The following is a 14,726-nucleotide window of genomic DNA, read 5'->3' on the forward strand; positions in this document are numbered from 1 at the left end:
AATGCCACTGAGCCTTGAAGGATGAACAGGAGGTGGCCCGGGGAGAAGACTGGGGGCACACTGAGGAGTAAGCAGTACTGAGGAATGGTTAGGAGAGGGAGATGAGGTAGTTGGTGTTTCCTAAAAGGAGACATGTGTGGCAGATAAGGCCAAGTTGAAGCCTAGAGTTATAGGCTAAGGGTCTTGTACACCCCACTCACAAGTTTGGATGTTCCTCACTCTTCAGGAAAAAGAGGGAAGCGGATCAACTGAACTCTGTGACTATGGGAGTGAATATGATTTTCCCTAAATTACTAAGAGCGTTTCTCAGTGCTTAAATTTTGAATAAGATCCCAAACGTATGGTTTTGTGTTTTATTTCCTTCTACATCCCTTCCATTTCCATGTTGTAGCTGAAACACCTGTCTCCGTGTTTTTAAATTTTACAAGCATCATCACCACCATGAAAACATAGTGTCAACCATGGGCGAAAAACCAGGGATGTAAACACCTGAGATTTTTACAACTCAGTTGTCCAATTTTTAAATATCTATATGTTTTAGAGAGGCTACACTTAAAAATTTTTTTATCCAGGTGTTCAGAGCTACCCCAACATTTCTGTAAAATGCTGTTTTTCATAGATGCAGCAAGGCCTTTCTTTTATTATTCCTTTGGAAACCAATGATTTGTGCCTAAGACAACTCGCTCCATATTATTTCACTTTGAGTGGAATGAGAGTGGGTTGGGAGTTCTGCCCTAAGGAAATATCAAAGCCTCCAATACACACTCATTTATAGTGTGAAAGTTAACTCTCTTATCGGATTTCCTTTTACATCCTGCTTGGGCAGTGTGAGCAGAACTCGGAGGCAGAGAGTCTGCTGTATATCTTTTCAAATTTATGATTAAGAAGGTCACATATACATTTTTAAACACACTCCTTTTTGATAATAAATGAAGAATAAAACTTTGAAATGTCATCAGGAGCAGAATTACTCGTTTTTCTTTGACTTGCATTCCCCCTATCTGCTGGCCGCTTGCCTGCCAATGGTGAGGAAAGGCCCGAGTGCCCAAAGGCTTCATTTCTTGTTGTTTTTCTGTCTGCCTGGAATAGTTTCACTAGTGGAGAAGCATGCCTGTGGCCAGAGCATTTTAACTGAAAGATGCGCTTCTATTCCTGAGCGCCCTTCTTTCCCCAGGCCAATTAAAAAAAAAAAAAAAAAAAAAAGGAAGAATTCCTTTTTAGGCTGCATTTGTCTTCAAATTGTGGCCAAAATGGGGGAGGCAAAAGCTCTTCTCTTCCTGGATCCAGATGCACTCTCCAGGCTTCCCTACTGTGCTCTCTGCTTACAGAGCAAGATCTAAATGGATGCCATGCTTTTGGCTTCCAGTTGGGTTCTGCTCATGAGAGCCACTCTAGGAGGTCAGAGGGGCAGGGAGGGGAGGTTGTTGTCAGGGAATCTACGCCTCTGGTTCCCCTCCTGTGAGGTTATCCAAGACTGGCTGGATCCCTTGGGAGAAGATCACTGCTTCTGTACATGTGGCCTCCTCTTTGGGCTCTGGTCGCTGCTTCCTCTGCTTGTCCCTCTGGACTCACAGGTGGTAAACAGCTCTCCTATCACTGTATTACAGCTTGGGTTCCCCTTATACCCTGCTCACTTTGTCAATACTCCTTTTATACATTCTCTCTCCTCACTGGAGTGTGCCATCTGCCATCCTCCTGTGCGGTCTACACCTAGAGCAACTGCGTGTAAAGGAGAATACCATCAAACTAGAAATGATCCTGGACAAAAGCCTCTAAACTACTTCTAAGTCTAGGTTTAGCGTTGCCTTTAATACGTCCTCTGACAAGGGGATCACTACCTCTTGAAACGGCCTATTTCATTATCAGATGGGCTCACCTTTGAATATTTCCTCCCTGGTGCTGAATTTGACCTTTCTGGGGACATCTGTTCTTTCCATGTTGAAATAGGAGTGACCGAGATTGAAAGTGAAGCCAAGTCCTGTGAAACAGGGAGCAAAAGACCTGGAAGAATTTACCCTCCGGATATTTAATGCACAACCCATAGCCTTCCATATCATAGGAACATAATTACTATATTTAGATGCATAAATGTTGGGTAAACTCAGAGGGACCAGGTTGTTTATTTAGAAATATTTGAACAACTGTCACATGCAAGTGGGGTTAGTCATATTTTATATCTCTGACAGTAAATCTAAGACGCAGTAGCTGGCATTCAAGGGGAGTAGATTTCAAATCCATACAGAAAACTTTTTAACCCTCAGTCTCCTGGTGAGGTGCCAAAGCCTCCATCATTTGATATAATCCAGGCGGGGATGGGACTCCACAGCGGGACGGTGGGAGAGAGGATTCCAGCAGTGGGATGCAGTTGGACCAGTGGTGATGCTACAAAGACAAGAATAGCAGCTAGGATTCGTGTGCTTTTCCAGCTCTCTAAGCGATGCTAATTTACGCGAGTTTGAGCATCACTGCTCTACTTTGTCATCACCATCATCATCATGACCAACATCATCGTTATCCTAAATGCCCATCTGGTTCTGAGGGTCGCTGTGGGAATAACTGTGCATCCAGTTCTGCTTTACCTTGTATTCTTTTGAGCTATGAGACTAACTCACCTCCACCCTTACCCGCTGCCCGCACCAGCCTCTATTTCAGGCTACCATTGTTTGGTGGGTTATTTCATGAGCTCAGTCCCTGAGAAAGGCCACACTCCTTTTTGAATCTCATTCAAAGCCACAGGAACAGAAAGATCCCCCTGCCTTTTCTTCCCTTAAAGGGAGAGTAAGAGAAGTGTTGTGCAAATCTCATCATTTCCCATTTTAAACTCAACTAAAGAACACACCCATTGTTAGGGATGAGGCAGGGTGAGTGTCATATTTCTGACCCAGTGGAGGCCATTAACAGTTTCAGGATGACTTGGGTTTATTCCGCCTTGACCTTGGGGGACCTGCCTTGACTCTGTTTCTGGAGAATGGACTAGATTTGGGGGTTGAGGATGATGGGTGGAGAAAGAGAGCAATCTGATCTTCCGGTGCTTTGATGCAACTGTCACCATCTGACTGTGATTTTTCCCCTTGCACATGTCCCAAAGGAAGCTGGCCAAGAAGCAGAAGGAGACGCAGAGTGGAGCACAGAGGGAGATGGGGCCCGTGGCCTCGGCCGACAAACCCACCACCAAGCTCAGCGCCAGCCGCAACGATGAAGGCTTCTCCTCTAGCTCACAGGACGTTAACGGATTCAGTAAGTTGAGCCAACTAAGGGGAAGGGGACATCTACATCTATGGTCAGGCTTGACCCTGGTACCTCTGCTGTTGACCCCTCACAGTGTCAGTAGGACGTGGGGTCCAGATGCTTCCCTGGGGTGGTCCAGGATGAAGGTGCTCTCTGGTAAAAACTTGGGGCCACCCATCCTGGGGTGAAAAAGAGAATTTCAGAATCTACCCCAAAGCAGATGGAAATGAGGGCATGCCATCTTAACTGCTGCTTGTGTACATAGAGGCAGGTTAAAACTAATAATAGTAAAAAAGAAGGAGGGCATGGTTATGCCCTTCAGGAGGAAAATATGTCATGCTGAACTGTGTCTTACAGTTGTCAAAACAGTGTTGCACATAAAACCACATAAGGTAGATGAGTCACAGGTTATCACTGTGTTCATTTCTCAGTTTACGACACTGAGGCTCTGACTTCTCCAAAATCCCATGGCTGATGAGTAACTTATCCAGACCCGGAAGCCATGCCTTCCAAGCCTTGACCGGTTTCAAGACACAGCCAGTGATCCAAGTGGCATTTAGTCAAGAGCAACAGTGTCCTCGTACAGAGTTCATACTGCATCCCAAGCTAATAGTAGTGGCTATGATTTCAGGGTTCACCTCCATCCAAAGGAGAACTTCAAGGCTGGTAACCTAGCTACCTTGGTGATCAGACTTGAGAGCTGACTTTCGCTGTCAACTTTCTGAAAGCCAGTTCCTTTTCTGAATTTCATAAAAATGCTAGACTCCCAAGCCTCTGCTCCACATTGAGGAAAGCAGGAAATCTAATGCAACATGAGCACAGACAAATGTTCCCCCCACACTGTGCCGATGGCGAAGGGAAGGAATCATATTTTGTAAAAATCACTTAGGTAAGATCAACTTGGGATGATGGGGATCTATGAGCAGATGAAGAAGGAAAGGAAACAGGTATGTGTGGACCACCTTCGTCTGCACCACAGCCTTGTGAGATGCTCAGTGTGACTGTTCTGGTTTTATAGATGATGTATCCAGAGCTCAGTGTTTGGCTGACCTTCCCATAGTCACACGGCTGCTCCCTGATGCACCCAGGATGCAAGGGTACCTCAGACCTGTGATTCCTAACCTCACGTGCACCACAGCACCTACCTGAGGAAGTTTCAGAATCCACATATCTGGGCCCCACCCCTTACCTGCTGAATCAAAATCTCCTGGGGCATGGGGGGTGGTGTGGGGACTCAGGGATATGGATTTGGTAAAAGCCACTCAGGGGGTTCTTATAGGCACCCAGGTTAAGGACGCTGAACTTTGAAAGAGGCAACAACTGTTTTCAAATATTGATGTGCTGCCTTGGGAAAGAGAGATTTTGTTTTAAACCTATAAAGATTGGAAAAATAGTAAAATGAATACTCATATACCCTTTACCTAGATTCACCGATTGTTCACGTTTTGCAATATTTGCACTCTCTCTCTATCTCTCTCTCTCTCACACATACACACACACACACACACACACACACACACACACACACACTATATATATAATTTTATGAACCCTTTAGAAGGAAGTTTTAGACATTCACTTCACCTCCAGAGAATTCAGCATGTGTTTCCTGAGAACTAGGACAGCTCTTCAGCATAACCACAGTAAAATTATGTTACCCAAGAAATGTAACCTTGTTTCAATCTCTGATAGACCAGTCCCTAGCTGAATTTCCCCCCATGGCCCTAAAATGTTCTCTCTTATTGTTACTATCTTTTGATACAGGCTCCAGTCAAGGTGCTCACCTCATATTTGGCCACCACGTCTCTCATGACCTTTTTATCTATAATACAACAGTCCCCCCACCTTTAGTTTTCCTTTCAGGATGCTGACATCTTTTAAAAGTCTAGCCCACTTGTCCACAGAATGTTCCACAGTCCAGATCTGTCTGATTTTTTTCATGATCACACTCAGGTGCAAGAGCGCTGCACAGGTGACGTTGTGCCCATACTTCCCTTTGCATCATTTCAGTAGACACGTACTCTCACTTCGCCCACTCTTGGTGATGCTAAGTTTGAGTACTTCTTAAGGTTGAAAAATGGCTTTTAAAGACAAAGCCTGGCAGCATATACCGATTATTTCATAAGTAAATATTTACCTTCTGTTTTTCTGAGAGAGCAGAGCACGTTTGCAGTCTGCCTAACCGCAAAGTCAGTTCTTAATCCATTCTCCACCCAGGGATTTCTGGGATTCGTACATTCCCTTGGGTCCAGGAAAAGAGGATGCCAACAGAGGGCAGGAGAGGGGGAAAGGGGGGTAGCGAGGAACTGGGCTTGTCCTGTCCCTAAAGGTGAACCCCGAGCAGCACCCACCCCACAGGCCTCTGGCTGTGTTCCCTTGTCACTGACTGTCCTGCTTTTGTCCTGGGGCGAGGAAGTCCATTCGCGTGTCTAGCTGATGGCACGTGCTGGCCAAGTGGTACCTATTCACCCAAAACCTTTCCTGTCCAGGCCAGGCTCTTGTGCCCACTTTTTTCCATTTGTAAAAATGTCCTGGGTGGGGGGGGACTCTGAATGCCAGAGAAATGTGGTCAAAGACACACAACAAACATCATGACCCCAAAATTGTAGGTATTTGGTCTTAAGCTTTCTGATTTCAAATGAAAACCGGGGTAACACCGATTTCTTGGATTTCAAGGGGAAACATCACCTCTGTTTCCCCCATGGGCTAAAACTTAGACTCTTAAGATAAAAGCTCCCAAGACTGAGGTAGATGGGCCAGCCAGAGAGGAAGAAGCAGCATAGCCAATAAAATCTAATTGGATGTTTTAAAGTCCAGATATAATCTTTCCAAGATTGAAATGTGTGTTTTATATTATATACACACATATATATACACACAGACATAACAAATACATATACAGACGTGTATATGTATATGTACATTCATTTTAATGATACTGCTTTTAATTAATGTCAATTTAAATTCAATTGACTTTATACTCAATTATCAAGAAATTTTGCATTTGTTTGAATCAATGAATGTTTTAGGATTCTATCTATGCATCTGGTGTCCTCAGGTTAGAGCCACAGACATACTCTGGGGATTCTTTTGAATGCCCTGAAATGCATCAGTACCTTTTAAAATGCTCTGTGGAACCACTGGGATGTGATTTGAGGGGGAAAAAAAATGTAAGTAATGCTTACACTGGAGATGTAGAAATTGCTTCTGAAATCACCCTGATGTATGTAAAATTGAATCTATTTTCATGGCGTTAGGGAAGTGACTGTCTGGCTTATGCAGGTCTTTAGGAGGCCCTGAGATTATTTGCAAATGTTGAAGCATTGCTAGAGGCAGAGCACAAGAATAGATATCACATTGGAAAAGATTACAGAAAAACCTGCCCTGAGCAATTATTTCATTATTGAACAGGTGGGCCCTGGCCTAATTCGACCTTTGCATCCAACTGTATGGGTTTGGTTTCCTGAGTTTTCGATTCCAAGGACTGCTAAGTTCTGCAACATTCATTCCATCAAGCCTCCCAATTTTGTACAGGAACCAGTGACCTCTGGGATGCAGGGGTGATGGGGCTTTGTCAGGTATGGGCTCTTGCTGTGGAGTGCTTTGGCATTCTTGAAAAAGGAGTGCCTGTCAACAATGTGCATTGTTTTCAGTTTAAAGAAATGGTGGCTTTTATTAAGTCATCTGATTTTGATCTTATTGCCCTGTGTACCTGCTTGTTATTTTTTTTCTGAGATCTTTCTCTCACTGGGATCATTTTCAGGGTCTTTCTTCTGGTGCTTTTATATTCCTGCTTAAATCTTCTTTACATCTTTTGTTCATAGTCTCATCCTCTCCTTGTTTACTTTCCATCCAAATCAAAATGCTTCAAAACAAACCACTGTTGAATTCTACGATAAGGGGCTTGGCTGTCTACCCTTCATGTAATAGCGTTTGACAGACTCCCTTGCCCATTGGGTACTGTGAGTAAACTCTGTCTTCATTTTGCTGCTCCCATTGTATTGAATAGTTTCATGTTTGGTGGGTAAAGGCAGTTTAAGGAGCATCCCTTGCTGGGCCATCAAGCTCTCTGCTATGTAAAGAAACAGGTGTGGTCGAGGGCTTGGAGGTGAGATTCACGGCCATCTTCTCAGTACTTAGAACATGCCTGTCCCTGTCCTGAGTCCCGAGCACAGTTTGGGGAGGGGTGTAATTACAAAAATGAACAGAATGGGGCATTGTCTCAAACATAATGTGTTCCTACTTTTAAGTTGTTGGGGTTTTTTTAATTTTTATTTATTTATTTAATTTTTTTATTTTTGGCTGCATTGGGTCTTTGCTGCTGCACACGGGCTTTCTGTAGCTGCAGAGAGTGGGGGCTACTCTTCACTGCGGTGCACAGGCTTCTCAGTGTGGTGGATTCTCTTGTTGTGGAGCACGGGCTCTAGTTGCACGGGCTTCAGTAGTTGTGGCACGTGGGCTCAGTAGTTGTGGCACGTGGGCTCAGTAGTTGTGGCACGTGGGCTCAGTAGTTGTGGCTTGTGGGCTCTAGAGTGCAGGCTCAGTAGTTGTGATGCAGGGGCTTAGTTGCTCCTCAGTATGTGGGATCTTCCTGGACCAGGGATCGAATCTGTGTCCCCTGCCTTGACAGGCGGATTCTTAACCACTGCACCACAAGGGAAGTCCCTTAAGTTTTTCATAGTTTACAAAAGTCCTTTTGCAAAATCCTGGAGCCACAGGTCCTTATTCCTGCACCGTGAGAGAGATGGTTGGTTTGTTATTACCCCCATTCTACAGATGAGAAAACTGAGATTCAGAGAGACTCCATGACACAGATCAGGCATTTGCAGAGTCATAATAAGGATCTGTATTTCCTGATATCAGTTAGGTTTTATCCACTTAGTTCTGCAAAGAATTTAGGAAAAAAAAAATCCATGAAAGCGCCTACAATAAAACAGCTGTATGAGAATTAAATAATCAGGATCAGAAAAACATAAATGAAAACAAGAGGATCAAGACCAGGTTATTTTTATATAACTCCATTATACAAAAACGTAATCTAAGTATGCAGTCTGGCAACTTTCAAATTCCAGTTTGGCTCTGTGCTTTCTAGTAACAAAAGCCCAAATAGGAAGATCATTTTTATTGGCACCTACGATGTGTTAGATGGTATGCTTTATATAAATCCCACTCTTAAGCCTCCTAGGAACCCTATAAATTAGGTATTATTCCCATTTTATAAGTGAAGAAACTGAGTTTCAGAGAATTGGAGTAAATAAGCCCAAAGTCACACACACACAGAGCGGGGATGGGATTGGAAGCCAAAATAGGGTTATCTGATCCCAGAACCCGTGTTCCCTCTCCTGCACCACGAATGTCGTTCTCACTACTTCCTGGTCTCACTGTGTGAGGCTGCTGGTGACTCCTCTGCCGATGGTCAGCCAGCTTTTCTACCACGTGGGCAGAAGCTGCTACAACAACAGTATCCTGCACAGAGTCTGTGGCTGGGTACTGGCACGGAGCTAGTCACATTCCCACCAGGTACCGGGCTCTGGGACATGCAAGTTCAAATCTAGCATCTCAATCTATCCTCACAGTAACCCTCTCCAGTTGGTATGTTTATTATCAAACCCATTTTACAGTAGAGGAAACTGGTTCTCTGAGATATTAAAAGATCTTCCTCAGGTCACGCAATGAATAGATAGTGAGGTTTGGACCTCAGATTGGATGTTCTGTTTTCTAAATCAAGCATCTTGTCTTTCCTCCAACCTCAAGCTTTCTCTCCATCACAAGGTGGGGTGAAGGAAAGAAAGGAAATCAATGTGAATAACCTTGCTGGCTGATAGGACAGAGCCTCCTCTGGGTTCCTCTATCCACTTCAGAGCCCAAAACTCCTGTTGTAAGAAGGCAGCTGCCTGGTGGGCCAGGAGGGACCTGTGAGAATTGTTGCACCAGGAACTTCTTAGGAAGTGGGACTATAGACCAGGTTATCTCATCCCATCCTCAGGCATTCCTGAGCTGGCCCACACCCTGTATAGATAGAGAGAGAGATGAGCAAGAAAGAGAGCTCACAGCCTGGTGTGGGAGACACGTGGTCCAACAGTGAGCATCTTTGCACAACCCAAATATGTATGTATATATATGTGAATGAATGATGGACTTGGAGTTCATCTAAGATCTTCTAGCTTCAAGCCTACATCTGGTTCCAGCTCTTCTGGTACTGGATTCTGTCTTCTTTTAAGCTGAAATCGGCTCTCTAACATCCGTCCATTCATTCCTGATTTTGCACACAAGTGTGGATTGGTCAGTAGCCAGACGCTGGCCCTTGTCTGCCCTCTGGTGTCACATAGGGTAATGAAATCAGTCTTTCTCTTCCTGCAGCTCCCAGCCTCAACCCCAGCTATTGGACTGCAGCCAACTGTGTGCCCTGCAGGTCCTACCCTCAGGCTAAGCAGCCCCCACATCAGCTATCAACCTTCTCCAGTACACATTTCTATTTTCCAATCTGTTCAAAATCTGGATTGGCACATCTGTCTCCATGTAGTCCATGTCTGTGGAGTGTGTGGTTTCCAAGTCTACACTGGGCCGAATTTCTGGAATTTCAGAGAGCTGCCACCGCTCTCATTCTCTGTTCCCAACCGGGGTTCAGAACACACTGCTCACGTTTGAATTAACCTCCAAATGTCCATCACATAGCTGCCTCTTGCAGAGCACATAGCTTCCAGCTCGGGATTTGGGGGGCCCAAGTAAAGACTTCATATTTCATCTGTGCTGTGTCTTCTTGTTAGATATGACCCTGTCATCCCAGTGTGCTGAGATATTTTTTGATTTCTAGTTGTGTTAGCCAAGGAGCTCACTTAATCCTCCCAGTTTGGGGCCTCAAATTATAATAATTATTAGATTATTAATATTCATCATACCAGCTATTATCTATTGAACATTAATGATGAGCCCATTTCCAGCTGAGTGTTTCATATGCATTATCTTATCTCATTGGCATGTTGGGAGGATTAAATAAGTGTTAGGATTATCCCTGATGATTTACAGGTGAGGAAACTGAGGTTTAAAGAATAAGGAACTTGCCTAAGGCTTCATAGTTTTCAATGGCAGGTTTTTAAGCTGGAACTTAAACCTGGGTCTGTGTGACACCCCTCAGCCCACAATCAAGATCATTCCACTATACCACCCTCTGTAAGACAGATGTTTTTATTCCCATTTTATAGAGAAGGAAATTAAAGTTTTCAGTTTCGGACAAACATTGAGTCCTTTGCTCAAAGCAGTGGTGCTCAAAGCGTGGTCCCCAGATCAACAGCATCAGCAGCACTGGGGAACTTTTTGGAAGCAAATTCTTGGGCCCCACCCCCGGCCTGCTGAACCCAAAACTCTGTGGGTGGGGCTCAGCAATCACTGTCTGTAACAAGCCTTCCAGGTAATGCAGATGCACATTCAAGTCTAAGAATCTCTGGCTAGTAGTAAAGCCCAGGACTATCAGACTCCAAAGCCCTGGTTCTTCTATGTGCAAAATTGTCTCTGATATTACAGTCGCAGGCACACTGAGAGAGAAAGCCTAATTTTCCCTTTCTCAGGGTGGATGCACCAAGAAGAGGGGCTACCTGGAGATGTTGGACCTGAAGGCTGCTAAAGCCTTGTATGTAGCTATGCGGACCCCTAAACCCAGGGGTCCCTTCACAACCATCTCTGTAACTTTTCTCTCCTTCTGTCTGAACCGCAAACAACCTGAGAGTCAGAATGAAAGGAGTGGAAACTTACAAGGAAAAGCAATCATGAGTAAACACAGTGAAACCAAGAGCTCAACAGAACATCGTGAAGAGGAATTAAAAACAAAAATGCCTAAAATTCTGTTTGCAGGGACAATTATATTTTCTGGTTGCTTCAGGAGTAAATTGAATCTAGGAGAAGAATTGAATGTTATAAGCTTGCCAGTTTTCTTGAATACTTTATAGAGATTATTGAATATTTTGCAATCATCCATTTGGCTGACAGATGAAAGGACATGCTTATTAAGTTCCTGGCAACCCAAAGTTCAATGGAATTGTTTATTCCTTGGAAATGCAAAATGGAAATTTAAGTGGCCTTGAGAAAGTAAACAGATTGTCCATCACAAGCATTAAGGAGTTAAACTAAGATAAGTGTCAGAGAAGAATATTAGACTCAAAGGGGGGACATAATAGACCATCAAAACTCAGAGTGACCTTGGACACCATCTGATCCAACCTTCTCATCTTAAAGGTGAAGAACTGAGTCCCAGAGAGTTTTCTCAAGGTCACTCATTAAGTCACTAGCAAAACCTGGGCTAGAGTTGGGAGCTGTGACCTAGTCCTTGTCCCCTGGTCTCCTTCAGAGGATTGAAGTATAGTCAATAATGGCTTTGTCTTCCAATGTAGACCCCCCCAATCCAATTTCTGCACAAATCAAACCTTCTCAAATTGTGTAATACTTTTCATCTCCTAGTTATGGGAATAGCTGAGGTGTTCCTTTATTCTTTGACTGCCAACTATATGCCATGCAAGCTAGGGATTGTATAGATAAGTAAGACATGGTCTCTGCCTTCAGGGATATTACTGTCCTCCAAGAGGCAATCCATAAGTGGGGATTAGTTTCAATAAATGTGATAAGTGATAGAGAAAAGGCATGTATAGTGCCCCAGGAACACTGATCAGAGGCTCAGCAGGTGATTAATTCTGCCTAAGTGAGTTAGACAGTACTATCTATGTGAAGAAATGGATTTTGATTTGAAGGAAGTGCAAGAAAAAGATTGCCCCACATAGAAGGGACAAAGGCTTGGAGGTGTAAGGAGTATGGTGAGCTCGAGGAATGGGCCTTGAAGTACAGGGTGTTTTGTTTTGAGAGCATGTGGCCAGAGGTACACCTGGAACAGTAGCTAGAACCTGCCTGAGAAGGAACTTACATTTGTAGCGTGCTTAAAGTCACTTTCCAGGAAGGGCAATCTGTTTGAAAATTAGAGGGATACCAGTGTTAGGTGCCCTTGCGTATCACTGGAACCTGGCCTCATATTCTCTGTGATTTGTATAGATTCAGCTTTCCAGTATAAATAAGCAGGGACAGCATTTTATCAGCTACAGACCTTTATTTTCATCGTGAGCTGGCCCAGGCATTCTTCCTTAATACCCTTTCAGAGAAACCTCAGTAAAGCTACAAAGCTGAAGTTGCTTTTGACAATTTATGTTAGGCCACTACATCTCGAGAAGAAAATAGAATTGTTCTCTACACCTCACAGGTGGTCCTGAATTGCAACAGGGCTCTTAGGAAGTGCTTGTTAAAGTAATCAGGGATAAAGAAGTGATGTTGAAAATGTAAATATATAGTTGCTAGGTAGCAGAATAAATTGAGCTTAGAGACCAGGGTTGTTTCCTCAGCTCAAAACTACAACCTTGGTAAGCTGAAAACACAGATAATAATTCTACTAGCTAACATTTTCTGAGTAATTCCTGGACAAGGCACTTTACGTGCATCATTTCATTTCATGTTCTTAACAATTCTGTGAGGCAGGTCAGGGAAACTGCAGTGCAGAGATCTTAAGTAACTTGCTCAAGAGCACACAGCTACCAAGAAACCAGACTGAGGTTTGAACTGGGGTTTATATGATTGCCTTATCAGCAGCCTGTCCTTGACATATTTTCTTTGCTTGACTTCCATGCTCTCCTGGTTTTTCTCCTTCCTCCCCAGCTATTTCTGCTCATGCCTCTTTCTTGGTTCTTCTAAGCATTCAAACATCCCAGGACTTAGACCAGAATCTTTCCTTTTCTGCTTATTCTCAGTCTAAATGGGTTGTGATGACATAAAATGAGATAATGAGCACAAGAAGAGGCCAGATTTGAAGCAGAAGAGGGGGAGTTCAGATCTAGACAAATTAGGTTTGAAGTGCTGTTGAGTCACTGAAAAGATGTCAAGTAGGCAGGTGGATTTATGGGCCTGGAGCTCTGCAGAGGAGTCTGGCCTGGAGGTATAAATGTTTGCTACATTGTATATACAAGGTGATTGAAGACTTTGCCATAAGTAAGGAAACTGAGGCACATTGAGATGGGACACATTGTCTGGCGTTACTTAGCAAGTTAATGGAAGAATCAGAACATTGAACTAGGACTTACCTATTAGAAATGCCTACAGAAAAGCAGTCAGTTAAAGCTGAGAGTGAAACAGGGGTCTATGAAAGGGGCTATGAGACTAGCCCAAGTGCAGACCTTCTGGTCCTCCACCTAGACCTTGAGATAGAACTTGGAATGTGTGAATGAGTTCATGGATTAGGTGGCCTCATGGTTGTCTACTCAGCCAGATTATGTTAGGATCTCAGCATGCAAAGCATAATTTTCTGAATCAAAATAGAAATTCTTAGAAGTCTAAAGTCTGATTTATATATCGGTGGTTGGAAGTAGATCTATATAGCTTGGAGAGTCCATGGAGGAACCATAGTTGAGGTTGAGCCATCACAGAGGTTGAGGAGCCCACGTAAAGTTCTTGCCCAGGTTGTAGGTTGTCCATTGCCCACAGAGGTGGACAACAGGTATAATACAGGAGATAGGGGTTTGGAGAGGGGACATCTTTGCAAAGCAATATTGCTGGAAGTGGAAGAAAGAATCAGAGTGGCAAGGACAGGCAAGATCCCTCTGTCCCCTGCATTCCTGTCTTCATCATTCTCTAGGTGGTCTCCTACGTGCTTCTGAAAGAGTATGTCATGATGTTTAGTCAGGCTAGCTCAGTAGGATGCTCTTGACTGGACTGAAAGGAACTTCTTTACACCACCGGACATCTATTATGTCTCTAACCCAGACCTATCTCTAGAGATGACAGATGTCAAGTGAGGAGCTTCCCAATCCACAAGGCTAAGTGTTAGTAACACAAACAGGAAAAAGGCAGTTCTACTCCCCAAAATCCCATGGTATTTTAGAGAACACAGACAACACTGATATGGCAGTGATATGGCATGATACACCTAGTCGAGGTGTGTGTAGAAGCTGCAAGGAGAGTGGTGTCTGGTGAAGGGAAGCTATTCTAGCCCATTAACCATGTAATTCATCTCTCTTCGGGTGATTTACTTTTCACTTCACCAGCCATGTGAGTTGACTTCCTAATTATATGGAGGCTGGAAATGAAAGTAAAATTTCAATCCCTTGGCAGTAAAAACAAGGGGAATTTGTTAGACATGCTATCAAAGATACGTTTAGCAGAGATACCATATACAGTAATCTTGACATGTTCCTTTCCCTTACCTTCCACGTTTAATTCAACACCAAGTGTTGATTATTCTACATCTGTGATATACTGTATCTAGAACACATCCACATCCACTACTTCCACCCTTATCCAGGTTACCATCATCTCCTACCTCAATAAGACCCATAGCCCCTAAATAACCCTCATATTCATCCTTGTCATTCTCTAGTTTCTCATTTTCTTCTTAGCAGTTAGGGAGATCTATTCAAGGCATATGTTGTATGTGAATTTGTTGCCTCGTACCTCCCTGGCCTAAAACAATTTTA

General features: G+C 43.7%; 1 protein-coding gene across 1 annotated transcript in view; it reads left to right on the top strand.

Annotated features, from left to right (window-relative positions):
- PTPRT (protein tyrosine phosphatase receptor type T) overlaps positions 1-14,726 on the top strand; it is a 1,046,874-nt gene that overhangs the window by 925,684 nt on the left and 106,464 nt on the right. The window contains exon 17 of the mRNA XM_057701613.1: positions 3,089-3,237. Within this exon, the coding sequence (XP_057557596.1) occupies positions 3,089-3,237 (149 nt within the window). The remainder of the gene's footprint in view (positions 1-3,088; positions 3,238-14,726) is intronic.

This window comes from Hippopotamus amphibius, chromosome 12 (genome assembly GCF_030028045.1).
Source record: "Hippopotamus amphibius kiboko isolate mHipAmp2 chromosome 12, mHipAmp2.hap2, whole genome shotgun sequence".
NCBI lineage: Eukaryota > Metazoa > Chordata > Mammalia > Artiodactyla > Hippopotamidae > Hippopotamus > Hippopotamus amphibius.